This window comes from Colossoma macropomum, unplaced genomic scaffold (genome assembly GCF_904425465.1).
Source record: "Colossoma macropomum unplaced genomic scaffold, Colossoma_macropomum, whole genome shotgun sequence".
In the NCBI taxonomy this organism is placed as follows: Eukaryota; Metazoa; Chordata; class Actinopteri; order Characiformes; family Serrasalmidae; genus Colossoma; species Colossoma macropomum.
In genome coordinates this window covers 12,809,267-12,826,106 of record NW_023494807.1, presented here as the reverse complement: position 1 = coordinate 12,826,106, position 16,840 = coordinate 12,809,267, and the positions used below count along the sequence as shown (strand labels likewise).

The 16,840-nt window shown below is 38.1% G+C and overlaps 1 protein-coding gene across 1 annotated transcript; it reads right to left on the bottom strand.

Moving 5' to 3' along the window:
• Positions 1-492: 492 nt before the first annotated feature.
• On the bottom strand, positions 493-16,836 carry LOC118796826 (zinc finger containing ubiquitin peptidase 1). Its single transcript, XM_036555954.1, has 12 exons — positions 16,726-16,836; positions 13,158-13,762; positions 12,969-13,070; positions 12,316-12,375; positions 12,056-12,163; positions 10,186-10,295; positions 8,217-8,385; positions 6,686-6,880; positions 4,305-4,467; positions 3,374-3,537; positions 2,727-2,947; positions 493-1,051 (listed from the first exon to the last, which is right to left on the bottom strand). The coding sequence occupies exons 2-12, from the start codon at positions 13,747-13,749 to the stop codon at positions 1,004-1,006; spliced, it is 1,932 nt and encodes a 643-aa protein (XP_036411847.1). The 5' UTR covers positions 13,750-13,762; positions 16,726-16,836; the 3' UTR covers positions 493-1,003.
• Between the last annotated feature and the right edge of the window lie 4 nt (positions 16,837-16,840).

The window sequence follows — 16,840 nt, the reverse complement described above, 5'->3', positions numbered from 1 at the left end:
TAATTGTGACATGTAGTTTTGTTAAAAATATTGTTTTTTGATAAGTGAGTCTCCTTATGTTTTCATGTGAGATTAAGATAATTAACCAAAAACATTTTTTATGTTTACCAAGGGTGCCAATGGCTGACTGTATGGATGGATAACCAGTAGGAAGTACTTAGTGTTGACTCAATTTTTTTGTGTCAGTTTATGAGGTGCCCAAAATAAGCTTAATGATGAATAAATCGAGTCAAAAGTAGGATAAATCTCTTTATGCGTTTTTGAGAAGCTGTAATTTGGCAAGTACAAGCTCCACTTGTAAGTGTGTTTTGATTGAAACTGTACATTTGTCTATCTGAGATGGGCAACAGTGTATGAAAACAATTCATTTCCCATCCCAAACTATCACCCATCATACTGACCACAGCTCCAGTCTGATCATTGTGTTTCTAGTGAAAGAAACTGAGCACGAAGGAGAAAAGCACCTTATTAATTGATCCAGGATTATATCAGCACAATTTAAAGAGATAAGAACTTTTATTTTTTGCGCATTAAAGTATGGTGGCCGACAACACCCGACCCACTGCAAAATAAAAAGCAAGCTGCAAACGCAGAAAACACCTTTGTCAAAATGACAACATACACACTGTATTCTATAAATGCTCTGCAAAATAATAATATGCGCTACAAATTCATAAATGCGCTGCAAAGTCAGAATACAATTTCACTAAAATGACTACACCAGTGTTTTCTGAATTTGCTGCGCATTTAAGAGTTTGGAAAAGTCTTTTATTGTACTGTGCATTGGGTCTTATCAGCCACTGCAGAACTGCAATTAACTGTTTAAAAAAGCATGAGACCATAAAGTAAAAATGTTATTTATTATCTTTGCAAAGAAATAAATAAATAAATAAAAAAAAAATCACAAATACACATAAAAACCACTCTGTCCAAATCAGAGGAAATCACAGCACGTTCAAATATCATGTGCTGATGAAACAAACCAAATCTCCAAAGGGAAACATCAGGGAATTCTCTCAGCACGTAATGTCCTGGAGTGAAGAATACGGTTCTGAAAAAGATAAACAAAAGCACCAAAATCTCACTACTGTGGTGAACAAGTCAAGCAGTGTAATTTAATTCAGATGGTAACCAGCAATAGTTTAACACTTACATTTATAATTATATTTACATGCACACCAATGTACAGGCACTAGTGTAGTTAGCGGTGCATGTACCCTCCTCTGAGGACCCTTATTTATCTTATACTCACCTTAATGTGAGATGTGTGTGTGTGTGTGTATTGTGTGCTGGACTTTGACCCTGACCACAGACAGCAAAGACTTCACATTCATCAACTGATGATTCAAATAACCAATAACACGATTACAGTAACACTATATGGTTGTATGCAAAGGTTTGGGCACCCCTGGTCAAATGACATGTTTTGTTGATTTTACAAGTGAAAATAAATAATTTATATTGGGGAAATGGTGTATGTTCACAGTCAGTGTGTAGAAGAGCGCACAGATCTTGTAGCAGGGGTCCCCCAAAAAGGAACAGTATACTCTGGGAACTGCATTTACTTACATTTATTATATGTATCATTATTCCACTTTTATATATGTATGATCATAATTGAGTTTGTGAAAGCAGTTTAGTTTGAGCAGTGCAGGTGTGTGTGTGTGTGTGTGTGTGTGTGTGTGTGTGTGTGTGTGTGTGTGTGTGTGAGGCAGGGGAGGCGGATTCTTTCTTGGCTAATCAAGGTGGGCGCTTGGCTGACTGCTGACTTGGAGGGGGGTCGGATACTGTGCGAGACTTTAAGGCAACAATTTGTTATCGGACATATTCATAAAGCAAAAGAATACGAGATGATCATTTTAAAACAATCATAAAAGCTTTCGTTGTGCAACACTGACCAATTATTAGGGACTATGCCTGTGTATTAACAGAATATTACCTATATGTTTCGTTTTTTAATGTTCAATAAGCGCATGCTCCCCAGATGTAAACATTAACACTTCACTAGGCTTAGTGTGTCTTGTTTGATCATTGGCTAAAGGCTATAGGCATCATCTTTGCAGCCATAATAGCCTTCATTCTTCTGCGAAGCCTTTCCATGTTTTTATGTGCTGTGCGCTGCTGTTGCTCCTAGATGCTTCCGTTTCTTAATAACAGCACTTACAGGGCAGATCTAGCAGGGCGGCAATTCCACAAACTGACCATACTTTTGGTCATATAGTGTATGTGCATGCAGCAAGCTGAACATCATATCTATAGGTAGCCATGCATGCCATTATTAAAAATGCTAAAAACCTGAAAGTGGTGCCAAAGTTTGGACCACTCCACACCCTAAAAAACTTCACCTGACAACATACCACATTATAATTTGTATGGGCATATCTGTACATCGTAACAAACTAAATCTGGACACGTTTTGAAGAGCCCCCAAAAGTGTAATTTGAAGTGCAAGTTGAAGCCTGAATAAATGTAAAAATATTTGTAGAAATTATAATAGGATGGGATTTTATATATATATATATATATATATATATATATATATATATATATATATATATATATATATATATATATATATATACACACACACACACACACACACACACACACACACACACACACATACACATACATACATACATATACACACACACACACACACACATACGTATATATATGTCACTGCCAAAGTAATGTGTGCTAAGATAAAAAAATCACTGTTTTACCTGTTTCTCCTCTGGAGTTAACACCCCCTCCACCACCACCACCTGGTACTGTGTGTGTTTGAGGTGGCCAGGGAATTTGCGCATGCGGCTAATAAAAGCTGCAGCGGTGTTTGAGTTCAGCAGCTTCTTCATATCTCCTGAAGAACAGCCTGGATCCAACAGCAGTACACACACATTCCCGTTCTTCCTCTCCTCCATGCCCACGATGGTTCGACTGTGGCCTGTGTGCAAGGGCGTAGTTTTGGTTTCAGAAATAGGAGTACACTATGAAGTTGGATTTGGTTTATGTTGAAACACATTTCTAGTATATTCATCTTCACTGTTTTAGCACTGAGTCAGTAATGGGGTGTGTCTTCTCATTACACCTAGTGTAACCTAGTGGAATAATTTGTACACAATGGATGTAGCATAACCACAGAAATGGATGTAGCACAACAATGGAAACAAGTGTAGTGCAACCACATAAAAGGATGTAGTGTAAATCATGGAAGCTTACAAACACTAATTAGCACGGTGCTAAAAATCATTACTCGCTTGCCTCAAATTATGTTTTATGTATACTGTGTAATTGTATACATTATTTTTTGTAATTGTATAGATCTTTTTTTTCCCAAAACTACTCTTTTAAATCTCCCTTGCTACTGTACCTTGGTGTTGGAGGTAGATGGGTGGTAGATTGGTCTTCACCACTCTGGGTGGTAGTCTAGAGCCCCTGCTAGAGTGCAGAGAGAAGTAATTTTTTACCCACTCAAACAGTCTAGGGTGCGTGTTTCCTGGACCAGTGGGCTGATGGAAGTCCACAATACGAGCCCTGAGAAAGAGACTGAACTTGAAACAAACACATACACTCACCTGTTTGCTGAGCAAATTAGCCTATCATAGCAAGATATGCTAATTATTAAACGCAGTATTATCAGACTTTTAGCTACCTCTGGCTAAATATTCTGAGTGAGTGTGTATGAACAGGAGTGCTCACAGACACACCATGTACATAACTATGGAATCAACAAGGGTGTTACAAATTCAACAAAAAGAAAAAAAAATGAATGTTTACTGTCTTTCACAAAAAATACAGTCAGTGATCAAAACTAGAGTAAAGTGGGCAGGGAGAGGGGAGGGTCTTATGCTATACACACATTCGCACTTGAATTAGGGGCTTTAATTCTGAATGTTCTTGAGGGGCATGCAATGATATTGGAATTGTAAAAATTAGCAGCATCAGCAAGATGCTGACTGATATTCTGAAAAACAATATTTCATTATTTATTTACTGTACTGTGGAAGAGCAGAATGTTTCGGCAAACTGGGCTACTGCACCAAAATATCTGCATTATATTCATCATTTTATTGCATCTGTAACTTTTTTTTTTTTACAGGAAAAGTGTATATGCGATTCCTCTCCATAATGCTAAGGTGGATTCAGTCTGAATTTGTACATTTTATAAATGTTTATGTATTGGCATCTGCAGATACGTACAAGAAAAATATCAGATATCAAAGATCAAACTGAAGAACTGTATCAAACCTAAACAGATATGTACTGTTACATCCGTAGTAATGAATTATGTAATTGCACACCTGACTCTGTGGGCAGTGAGAACGGTGTAGATTTCTGTGGCTCCGATCCAGGCCCGGGTTCCCTGCAGTTTCCTGTTGAAGTGGGATGCCCCCTGAGGGTCAATGCCCTCCGTCCAGGCCGCCTCAATCAAAGACTGCACCCGTGGAATGCTGGGAACGGAGTCTAAAACAGAAAGATGAACATACAATAAGAAACAGAGATACACAAATTGAAGAAATAAAAAGAAGAGATTACATGTGGCCTATTTGCTTTTATTAAATGAGAACAAAATTCATTGTTAATATTAATTGCAAGGAACTAATTTTTCCACCAGCCACTGTAGTTTGTTAACGTCAGACGTCAAAGACTATCCCATAAACACTGCCTTTTAATAACTTGCATTAATACAGAATTTAATTTATGTGTGGGTTCACATGGTATTTTACAATGGCACTTGTGGCATGAGCACAATTTTGGAATCTGAAACAAGCAATTTTTTTCAGCTTTTTTACCCAATTTACCCCCAGTTTAATCATGGCCAGTTCCATTTGTTTATTTAGATCTCCCCCACCACACAATGCTTGGAGGGTGAAGGGTGATGCCCAGCACATGCTTCCCCTGAGGCACATGAAGCTTGACACCTTTTTTTTTATCTTTTTAATGCAACGCCATTTGTCAGCTGAACCAGGGGCGTAGCCATAGATAGGCCCACCCAAAAAATTGGAGAAAAATATTTATTAAACACAAATTTTTAATGACAATGGAATTTAATTTGTTTTTGTAAGTGCTGTGATTGTATTCTGGCCAATCAAATCATTGCACTCCCTGCCAAGCTTCGCCTTATTTTCTCAGCCTTCCAATCACTGCTTGGCAACTGCTGCTATCCACCAGTGCCTAAAGCCAGTCCGTGTTTGGCTTTCAAGCTCCAGTTACTGTTACAAAATGTAACTGGGGATGTTTAAAAGTGAGAATCGATCTCGTAGAGTATGTCATTTTTAATCCATCCCAAGTCGAAAAAAAAAAGACTGCCATTATTAGTTTCTCAGTCACTGAAACTAACGTTGTCTTCTTTGGGCCCCTCCCGCTGTGCCACTAAGCTTTAGCTGATTAATTTTAGGCTTTTAAAGTTAACTGTGTTGTTCTTCCTTGTCTTTGAACCTCTCAGCTGTATTTTTTTCAACTTAGTTAAGTCATCTTCATTTGGCAAATGTGCCCGTGGCATAATTTATAGGTAAGCTGCAGTATTAGCTGTGTTTATGTGAACAAGTATTCTGGTTGTTTGCTATTGTTTTGTATCACCATGATGGTGGAAGGGAAGTGCTGAAATAAGTAGGGTGATGCCCGCATGGCTGTCAGGAATAGACTACAGCTTGATGTTTTTAAATTACATGTTTAAAAATTGTATCTACCAAGTTTGCCTACCCGCTTTTTCACAGGCCTACCCAAAAATGGATTTCTGCCTATGCCACTATAGATCAGACTCACTATTTTGCAACAACAAAGAGAATGCTTAGATGACTGCAGTGCTTAGAAGCCCCTTCAGTTATTAGTGTAAAATGTATCGTTCAGCACCTACTAAAGGCCACTGTTTTAGGGAGTTAATAGCTGCAGCCACAACAGAATATTACAAAACAACCAACCACATTTTTACATAATTTTCCTTTTAACTACAAACTTGTCTTGAAAGTTAAAGAAGCTTTTAAAGGAGCAATAAGCGATTTTATACTTTGTGAAACAATCAGTATGGCAATGTTCTTGAAACTGTATACCGACACCTATCGGCATGGGTGATATGGAACGTCTCTACTGCCATCCAGTGTTGCTCTGGTTCTTTCCTAATTCTGGTCTCTTTTTTTTCCCTTTGTTTTTTTATTTTACTTGGTGACTCCCTGTCGTTTCTGCTTGTAAAGAGAAGAGATGATCCTCCTTGATCATTTTTTCCATTTAATATGTAGCAAACCGCACCTGTCAGGAACTGCACTGAATCAGAGAATATGTTTGGCTGTTGTCGCATGATCCAAACATGGCAGTACCCATGTATGGGCCTGTGATGATGAAATAGCTCATACAAGTCTACAAAGTAATTTGAGTCTACATTATGAAAGAAACTTAAGTGCAAAGACAAATTACTCTTTTTCCTAATATCACTTGTTGCTCCTTTAACTATATATTCTGCTAATCAGAATGACAAATGGTTTTGCTGTTCTAGAAGACTGACCTAAAAGCGATATGCATAACAGCATTGAAGAAGCAGTCATGAAAAAACACAGCCAGGCAATTTATTAATGATGCATCCACATACTGTTTACTTTTTCCAGTATTCTATTGCCCTCTGTGTGTCCTAAGAACAACAGAACACTGTCCTAAGAACAGTGATTAAAATGTGTTTGAATGTTTGTACCTGGTAGTGTGTTTGGTGCAGTATACTGCTCCATCCTCTTCAGCGCGGACAGAAGCATTTGCAAGTTTCTGTAGCCGCAACCCCAGCCCTTGTCTCCGTCTGAGGCGGAATAGTGGTCAGTTTCAGCACACAACCACACGTGGGCAATATCACGAGCCTCACGCTGATAAAACTCATACAGTGCCTCCAGAACACCTGCCACATAGCAAAACACATTATACAAGCACTACAGCCAAAGGTTTGGTAATATTATTTATAATCATCATCAAGAATCAAAATTAAGAACATTAAAGGGGATGGGCCATAACACACACATTTATGCTCAAATGAACCTTTTGTTGTGAAGTTACTTATAAATCATTTCGGTATTGATAAGAAATTTGCTTTAAAAATGATCAGCATCTCAGAGATGTTTGACTGATATATTTATTGTGTTGATTTCATTACTCTGGAAGAGCTGACCATTTAGGCAAACTGTGCTAAAACCAATTCAGAGTCTCCACCTGACACAAAGCAAAACACACACACAGTTAATGAATTCCAACAAAATCTGATTTGATGCAGTTACATGCATGTCTGACCAGGTTTGTTAAAAGGGGAAAATAACATGTTTTTAGAGGTCAAAATGTGAAATGTTGTGTTCAGCGCCTTGGGTAATAGTTTTTGCCACAGTTTCGGGGCCTGATCCAATGACTACTGACAGCTACTGGCTACTGTCAGCATGGATTGTAATATTCAATAAACTTATAGACAAATGTAAGCATGAGTGTACATATGCAAACATGAGACAAATTATTGCATGAAGCAACTTTTAGCACTATTTTTGCTCAGCCAGAAAAACTGCTGCGGCTATAGGGTACGCGCTATAGGCTTATCTAGATGTTGTTCAGCATCTGCCTATTGGCTTCTACTTTAAGTGTATTTGGCCTTTTCTCAGTAAAAGAAAATAATTGTCCATGGAAATCAATGGTATTCTACAGATGTAGCAGACAGAGAATGTGAGCACTCAAAATATAGGTTTAATATATATACATAGACACACAGTATAATGTCATATATACCAAAACTGTCAGATATTTTAGAGAACATAGTCATACACATTTAATACACCCTACATTTGCTAAATTTAACATGTGGGTTTCACATTTTTTTTCACATCTTTTATGTTTTTCCAATGTGTTAAACTCAAAGCAAATAAATAAAAAATTGCACTAAAATTAGCATAAAAAATGTCATATTAAAGTTTGTTCACTGTAGAGGATGTGTTAACTTATCTTCACTTAGAAAATCTACAAAACATGTAATTCGACTGAGAGTGATCAAACATTTGCATACGACCGTATACATTTTTGGCCAAACTGCATTAACTACATCAGCCTCATGGCTCCAGTGCAAAACTAAAGAAACAAACATCAGAGAACAAGCATGTTTTGGCTGATTGATGACATTTAGGGCAAGTGGGACATTGTACAAATTAGATTTTTGACCAACTTTTTATTTAAGCCAGTCCTGGACTCTGTAATATACTGACCAGTGGTTCTGGTGCGGCTGTCATCCACTCCTGAGGCCAAAGATTCCATCATTTCTACTCGTTTCCGGTGAAATTCAGCAGGGGCCATCTGACCTCGGCTCACAGCTCGCTCCATATTCCGCTCCATCTGCCTGCGGTACCCGCCGCTATTATCCATCCCAAAAACCTTCTGCACATATCAAGAGTCAATCAGGGGTCAGCGTCAGAACAGAGAAGAGCTATTCTTTAGACTAGTTATTTTACATTAAAGGAAGCGTTTGTCAACCTGAATGCTCTCTGCCAGATCTGTAATGTCATTGATTACAATAATTTCAATGTGTTTCTCTGCACTTCAGCAACTGGCTTCTAGTTTAAATGCGCTTGTTCTTTTCTCAGTACAAAGAAAGTACTGCCTGTGGAAATCAACAGTATGCTACAAATGCAGCAGAACATAGCACATGGCCCCAATTCAAGTTATATTTATCTACCACAGGTGTGATGAGTAGCCTAAACCCATATTTCCGTAAAAGTATGGCTTCTTTGGTGAAATAATAACACAGATAAAATGATCTTTCCAAAAATCAACTTGAGTATAACAGTACCACATCAAAAAATACTTAAGTACTGAGTTCCTTATAGAACTCCCTCAAAGAATTGTGGAACATCTTAGTATGACCAGCATCTATCAGCATAAGAACTAACGTTTGTTATAGGGTTGTATAATATTGATATAAAATGCACATGCACAAAATGCACAATGGTGATATGAGACGAGATAAATTCTTATTAAAATAGTCTGCCTCTGACTGGATGTCACGCAAGAAACAGTTAGCGTTACCTCAACAGCTTTTTCTATAAAGACTACAAACAAATAAAAATATTTATGTTTAAATAGGCACACATGAATGAACAAACAATCTATTTATCTATTTATTGTTGTTTACTTCTCAAATGTGTTTGTTGGGACAGTAGCCATTACTGCTCTGCACACTTAAAACACACTACTAGTTGTAAAAACAATCCTAATGTTTGATGCATTTTTACAGGTTTGTAGTTCAGGACGGAGTAGGTTAGAGCTGTGCATGTGTGCATGAGCTGTGTTTCTTTATAATTGGCCATTTGGCCTAATAGTTGAGTTACTCAGCCCCATGTGGGACAGGAAGTTTCGACCCCAGCGCAGCTGTTAATGATGTGTTTATTGCAAAAATTCGTGTTGCGATAACAATAAAAATACGATCTGACGACCTGAGTGCGTGGAGTGAAATTAAACAGGGATTTCAGTTTCCAAATGCACTCAGCACAGAAGTTCAGCTGCTCCCTCTCAAAACAAAATGTCAAAAATTACCCTAGTTTCTGGAATTTCTCACATACTATGTTAAATTACTAAGTTTTATTTTCTCAAAATAATTATTTAATATGTCAAAATAATCACATACTTTGTCAACAAGTAATAACTCATTTTTTGACTTGAAACAGGCATTCATACATAAAAGGCCATGAGCCAAACATGTGGTTAAATTGCTCTGGTTATATGTTGATTGCAAAATTGTGCCTGTGTTTATCTGCATGGAAGTTCTTAATACATATCCCGCTAAATCGTCCGCACCTCTCTTTGTAAATCTGCCACCAAATTTTCTTGATAAATATGTAGTAAAAAGCAGATTACTTGAGTACATGCAAAAGTATTAGCATTTAAAAATACCAGGAAATAAGAAAGTTCAAATCAATAAATCCAGCATAAGGTACAAATACATAGGAATGTTACTATATCTAACCAAAAGTGTTCTTTTGTATGAATTTAAATCGTCAAAAATTCACCTATGGTGAAATGAGTGGTTATGAATATTGTAACGCAACCAGCAGATGGCAAAGGCCTACATCCCCCGCCATGTGACGGATGCTACATACCTCACCTCAATGTACTAGTAAAACCTGGACCCAGTCTGCATAGTTCTGCAGCATTATTTATGTTATCTGCTGTGCAGCTGACCTGCAACTGTTTGAAGTCTTTTTTCTCCCTCTTGGCCTCTTCCTCCTTTCTCTTCTTCTCTTCTTCCTCTTGGAGCTGCCGGGCCAGCCTTATGTCTTCAGATAAATCCCCTGGAAAACAACCAACCAACCAACCAACCAACCAACAAACAAAAACAGTAACGCCAATGTTACATCAGAAGCTTTTACAAGATATAAAGCAAGAACAGACAAATGTTTTGTGACCCATAATATATTCACACTAAAGGTTTTTTTCCCCCCATAGTACTGCAGTACAGTATATCTGTAAACCTCTAGCACCGTCTCTTGTTATTGTCTTAAAAATTCTTTGTGCTTTTATAGCTTCTCCTAATAGAGAAGGGTTAGGGTTGGATGTCACATTATCTATTATCTGGAACACCAGGAGGAGGTACTTAGAATTACTTATACTGAAATGTCATGCTTTGAGGACAAATATCTCCTTACCAACTCTGTACCTGCAAGAGATTTAATCTGAGGTGAGATTTAGTTTTTCATACCACAAAGTAAAATTCTGCATTCAGATGTTTTATATTGTTAATGAGGGGGATGTAAATCAGAGTATGTGAGTGGAGTGGAGGACATTTCTGCATTCTGTAATCACTCTGCTATACCTCTGCTCTAGGCCTATTTCCTGTTCTTGATCGCCCCTCGCTCACATACCAGACAAAACATGCTCTATGTCTGCTCCATATGATTCATTCTTATGATATTTAGTTTACGTCTTGACTGTATGGACAAGACATTACACTCTCCAATTCATAAATTATATTATTTATGGCTGTTATTAAATGAAAAACTAGCTAAACATTCTGTGCAACGCAGACTTTTTTTAGTAGGCATAGGCTTGAAACTAGAGGTCTGCGATATCTTGCGACAGGGGTCAAATATTTAGTGTCAAGAGCGTGAGCGGTCGAATAACCAACCCAGCACGGGAGGGAGCGGGGCAACACATAAGTGTAACTATGGACTAAAAAAAATTGTTCCTGCGCAGAGCTCTACTTGAAACGATGGCCCAATCACAAGCCAGAAAATGGGATGGAGTGCTATCAGAGTGATTTCAGAGTGACTGAGAACTCCACCCCAACTCTACACCTCTCACACACTCTGATGGGAATGCACCCTGTAATCAACTCAGCCATTAAAAAAGAGGGCCAAGAGAAGCATACTATTAATGCTTTGTTTGTGCCTTTTCCTTGTGTATGAAGGTCATTAGCATGCCTTTTAGCTTAGTAGCCATTGTGGGGATTCTGCCATTAGACTCACTTTTAGGGCAGTTTCAGTGAACTTCAACGTGTTTTTGATGCAAAAATGTGCATTTTAGTGAGTTTTCTATAATTTCTCTGTATCTTGAATACATCTATATATTTGATCGGTTAAACTGCAATTATATTTAAATGAAATGTTCTTTAAATATTCTTGCTCTTAAATGAGCGATAAACACTGATATTCGTTTATTATAGGTTCAACATATAATAATTGCAAACTATGGGGTGGTTGCCACAAATGCACAACATTCAAAACCTAATATCTCATCATACTAATGAAATAACTACGTAATGATTTGCTCAGTTTGTATTACTTCTAACTTGTTAGTCTGTGAGATAAGAGAATCATTGTGGAAAACGTTACAACCAACCCTCTTCCTCTATGTTTGTGATTTGTATAGTTTTATATTGCTGCTGCAATTTCCATCATGTTTAATAAAGTTGCTATTCATCTATCAGCTTTTTGCCTCCCATCCAGCACTCAAATTATATGCAATACCATGCAAATAGCTTAAACAAGTAAGTACTGTGTCCAGTAATGTGCTAGCATTGGCAGTATGCTTGTTTGCATGTGCTTGCGTATACCTGCAGCAGCGGCTGTACCGTAGTCCAGATGCAGCTCCACATGCTCCTGCAGTGAGCTGTTATCCACACAGGCCACAGAACACAGTGGACATTCATACAGCTGTAAACCTGCCAATTTCACATCAAGGACTCAAGTTAACCTGCACATTGTTCACACCTGATAGATGGAATTTGACTCAAGCCATATGATGCACTTCTGCATTATCATCAATCATGTGTCAATGTGTTTTTTGTATATATAATGTTTTTTTTTTACTCACCTGATTCATTTCTTGCTGAAGAACACACTTGTGATGATGTCCCTGCTTCAGGAATAGTTGCTAAAAAATAAAGCAACACAAATGCACAATAAATATACTCAGAAGGAATGTAAAAATGCATGAACACTTAGTAATACACTATAGGACCCACAACACAACAGGTGGGTTAGTGTAGTACCATCTGAAGGGTCAAAAATCATGATCATTCAGTTGTGATTTTTGGCTTTGCCTTTAATGCACAAGATTTTTTTCTGAACTTTTGGAAAATACTGGGGGAATTCTTGAACGTAACCAAACAGATGTCTGCTTCTCATAATCACAGAAGTTTCTCTAGAATAGAGCATTTCATACTAAACCACTCTGAAGGACTCACATTTTAATGCAACATTAATGTAACAATCTCAGTGGGGGTCTTGGGGGGGCCTGACTGATTGTTGGGTTGCTGCAGTGCCACACTAAAACTTTAAGCTTTACAACCCTATTAAAGCTTAGTGATTCACTGAATTGTTTGCCATATATTTTTATTCCTGACTGTTGGAGCATAACAAATATGTGAATAGTGATTTCAGTATACTGAATGAATACTGGCACCTGAAACAGTACTTGAGTACCTGTGCACAACCCTATTAGCTACATGAAATGAAGGCCGATACCTTCAGATGCGTCCTGGTCTTGGAGATGCAGCTCCACGTGTTCCTGAAGAATAAAACAGTCGCCGCAGACCAGACTACAGAAGGGACAGGAAAACAGCTTCTCTGGAAGATATATAGATGACATATATTATGATGAAAGTTCAAACATCCAAGATATCTGTTTGCAACACCGATCTGTTATGTGAGAACCTTTATTGGGGGAGGACAAGCGCTTCTGTTTTGATTTGCGATGCTCTACTGTGTCTTCCTTTTCAGTGTTTTTGCTGGGTGCTGGTGGAGGTCCAACCAGTTTTTTAATTCTGTTTGGTGTGGCTGCAGTGGGGGGTGAAGATTTGATGCTGGATGTGGCTCCCTGACCCTGAGTAAGAGCAATTCCTGCACTGGGAGCAGCTGTCCCATTATCCTGACAGAACATGTGATGACTAGAAGTCTGAGGGGAAGCTGGAGTTAGCCCTGAGCTACAAACAGCTGATGAATTCTCCCATGTTACTGTAAGGGCATCAGTTCTAAAGGGGCTTGGATCTGTCTGAATTTGAATACAGTCCGCTGAGCTTCTTTGCCCACTTTCTGTAGCACTGTTGTCCGCAGCAGGTGTGTCCTGGAAGTCCATCTCTTTCTCTTGGTGTGCTGTGCCTATGTGGAAGTTCAGCTCATCATAGGAGACACCTGACAGCGAACAAAATGGACAGCTCATCACATTTTCCAGGTGGCTCAGGAGGAGATGAGTTCTCATGTCCGATTCGGACGTGAGCTCTTCACAGCAGATGTCGCACACAGGCATGGCAGGACACCTCCTGTCAAAAGAGAAAGGAATAAACAGAAGCAGGTGGACTCAATGGGTGGTATTCACAAAGCACCTCAAATTAAGACAGCAGAATCACAATTGCTACACACCTTACTAGAGATGGGAGAAAAAATAGATGGAAGATAATACAGTAATAGCATCAACAGTGTTAGCAGTATTTTATAACTTTACAATTTTTTTATTCATTTTTGACAAATATCAAGTATGAAAAATGATAGAGATTACCTGCTTCTTTTTAAATACAGACGCATATGAATACATACAGTCAAAAATATACAGCCAAAGGATAAAAGTATGAATACAGCTACTGTTACACCAATTGGGAAAGACAAAAAAAATGTACAGGATGCGTTATTAAGGACATTCACATCTCTTGTCACATATATCTTCAGTTTGTGCAAAAGCCTCTGATGAGTAGATTAAATCCAACTGAGTCATCTGAACATGTGTTTCAACAGAAGGAATAAGACCTTTTCAGAAAATGGCCTTAACATGGTCAATTTCACAAACTAGCTTCCATTTGAATAGTGACCTAAAAATAGTGCAGAACTTTGAATACTTATTCTTCATTTTGATTGTTACAACTTTGTTTTGCAATGTTGTTGTTTTTTCAGGATCCTAGAACTTTGTTGTGCATTTCCAGGTTTAAAAAAAAACAAAGGGCTGAGGAATTCATCACATATGACATGTGCTCCTGCTTGGCTGGAATGAGAACCAGCATCCGCACCGGGTCTTAGTGGAGAAGACTGGTGATCCTTTTTAATAGGATTTCATAAAGCATTTCTTTCTTAATCCACAAGATGGAGCTGTTTCTTTCTGGTATGTGTAGATAGTCACACCTTAAAGCTCTGTGTTTTCACTGATAAACATGTAGAATAGCACTGAGCAGGTAAAAGTGCAAAATACACATGTAATTACTACTGAAGAATATGGCTGTTTTGTTAGGGCTCAACTACTATTTTTATCTGCCATAAAATGTTTACACACATGCAGGTATTGCTGGCTGGTGCTGGTAAAAGTAATACTCTCTATGCATGTGTGACAGTGGCGGGCTGGATAGCGACTTCTGATAGTATATAGGAACCGGACCCACTTATCCTGCTATTTTCAACTCTCAAGTTTTTATTTTCAACAAAAACTTTTTTTTTGTCATTTTGATACTGTCAGGAATAAATGTTTATTCTGAATATATAAAGTGATAGTCAAGCCTGTGGATAAAATGACAGACAGTCCAATCTCTCTAGAAGAGCACAGGTTCATACAGTAATTTAAAACGGCTAAGGCAGGGGTGTCAAACTCAACCACTAAAAGGGCCACGTTAAAAAATTAAAAAAAAAACAACTCATGGGCCTGCTGTGTTTTTATTTTATTTTTACTTAACATTTTGCCATGACCCCAACTGGGCATTGTTTGTTCAAAAAAACTATGACAGCAAAAAATAGGCACTGAATTCTTGAACAATTGAAAAATAATTTTCAATAAAAATATACATAAAACTGCATTAGCTACAGATATGGGCTAAAACTCTTTAAATGTCACCAAGCGTTTTTTTAAAACAGCCTATACGCTTGAACAAGACACCTGGCATCTTTTTCTTTTTGGTGGGTTCCTATAAATCGTTGCTGGGGAGCGGGTGGGAGCACACTTTATGCTGCAGTGCATGCTGGGAACTGTAGTGCAGCTCATGGTGAAATGGGCCAATATTAATAGAAAATTAAAATAATTTAGTGGGCTGATTGTACCAAGGGCCTGACTTGGCCAGAGGGCCTTGTGTTTGACACATGAGGGCTAAGTTGTGGCATTATTTTTGGACTGAATACAGCCTGAAATGACTGGAATAGAATGGCCCTCTCGTGCCTATGCAGCTCAATTCCAGACTTTAGAAGGCAAAATCTTGGAGCCTGGTAGCAACAGGAGAACTGCCGCCTAAAATGCCTTGTGAGTCAGTTGGATGCTAGAGGGCGCTCTGGAGAAAGTCCCAAATTAATGAGTTCATATGGAGCTTTCGAGCAACATTATTATTTGCAAATGTTTAAAACTTTTGGTACAGACAAATGCACTTGTTTTCTTAACACAGAACAGTTTAAAATATCTCAACACTGCTGTCATATTTTAAGTGCCTTTTAATTCTATATATAGGGCCTTGTGTACATTCATGACGTTAATGAGTGTGAACCCATCAGCTGGCCAACCAATCAGCACTGCATAAAAACTGAAAAAATAAACTGGTAAATTTTCATCATTTTAAATACATTTTTCTTCTTTCAAAAATTAAAAGAAAAAAATCTGTGTGACAGACTAGAAAAACATTTAATTCACATTTTTATCTGTTTAGCTCCGATTACCTCCGTATAGACTTTTAGATATAAGATTTTAACCAGCCAGGGTATATTTACCATGAGCTAATATTTACCGAATGTAATTTACAGTCAAAACTAATAAAACAATACACTGCGAATATCATTACAATCCTCAGCACATCGCAATTCCTTAAATATCTGAATAGAATCGTATCGTGTCGTGTCGTGTCTCCAGTATCGTGATAATACTGATCGTGGAGGCCGTAGCTCCCTCCTTTACAGGTCCAAATCCGCTGTAAATCAGCGGATTTGGACCGCTTTACAGGTCCAAATCCGCTGATCCAGAAACAGAACCCCTGAATTCAGACGCTTTGTGTTGAGGATAACACTCAATATGAGTACAAAGCATTTCAGCTCCTCAACGCTATAAACAACCCAATAAATACTTACACATGTGGACCCAATGCTGAATGCCACAAACATGTTTCTTTTACGTTTACTGCTAAAACAAGACAGACTAATCAAATCGAGCACTTTCAGGGTTTGATAATCTGTTTACAGCTTTCAGTGAACACGGCTTAAGCTGAGTGAAAGAGCACCTGCATTAATATGCGAAAAGCCTCCTGCATATCTGAAAGATACAAAAACGTACCTGGTTATATTTGGAAGGGAGAGTCTTTTAGTTACTGTTGTTTTACGAAACAAAACTCTTTCTTATTTTCGTTTTTCATTCCTGACTCGCCGCGGCGAGAGCGGAAGTAGCGCAG

Excerpts from the sequence above, each read along its gene's own strand:
- LOC118796826 (XM_036555954.1), bottom strand. The coding sequence starts at position 13,749 with ATGCCTGTGTGCGACATCTGCTGTGAAGAGCTCACGTCCGAATCGGAC. Across the intron at positions 4,468-6,685 it reads TGCACCAAACACACTACCAG|ACTCCGTTCCCAGCATTCCA; the intron begins GTACAAACATTC and ends TTTCTGTTTTAG. Across the intron at positions 3,538-4,304 it reads CTCACTGCCCACAGAGTCAG|GGCTCGTATTGTGGACTTCC; the intron begins GTGTGCAATTAC and ends TCTCTTTCTCAG.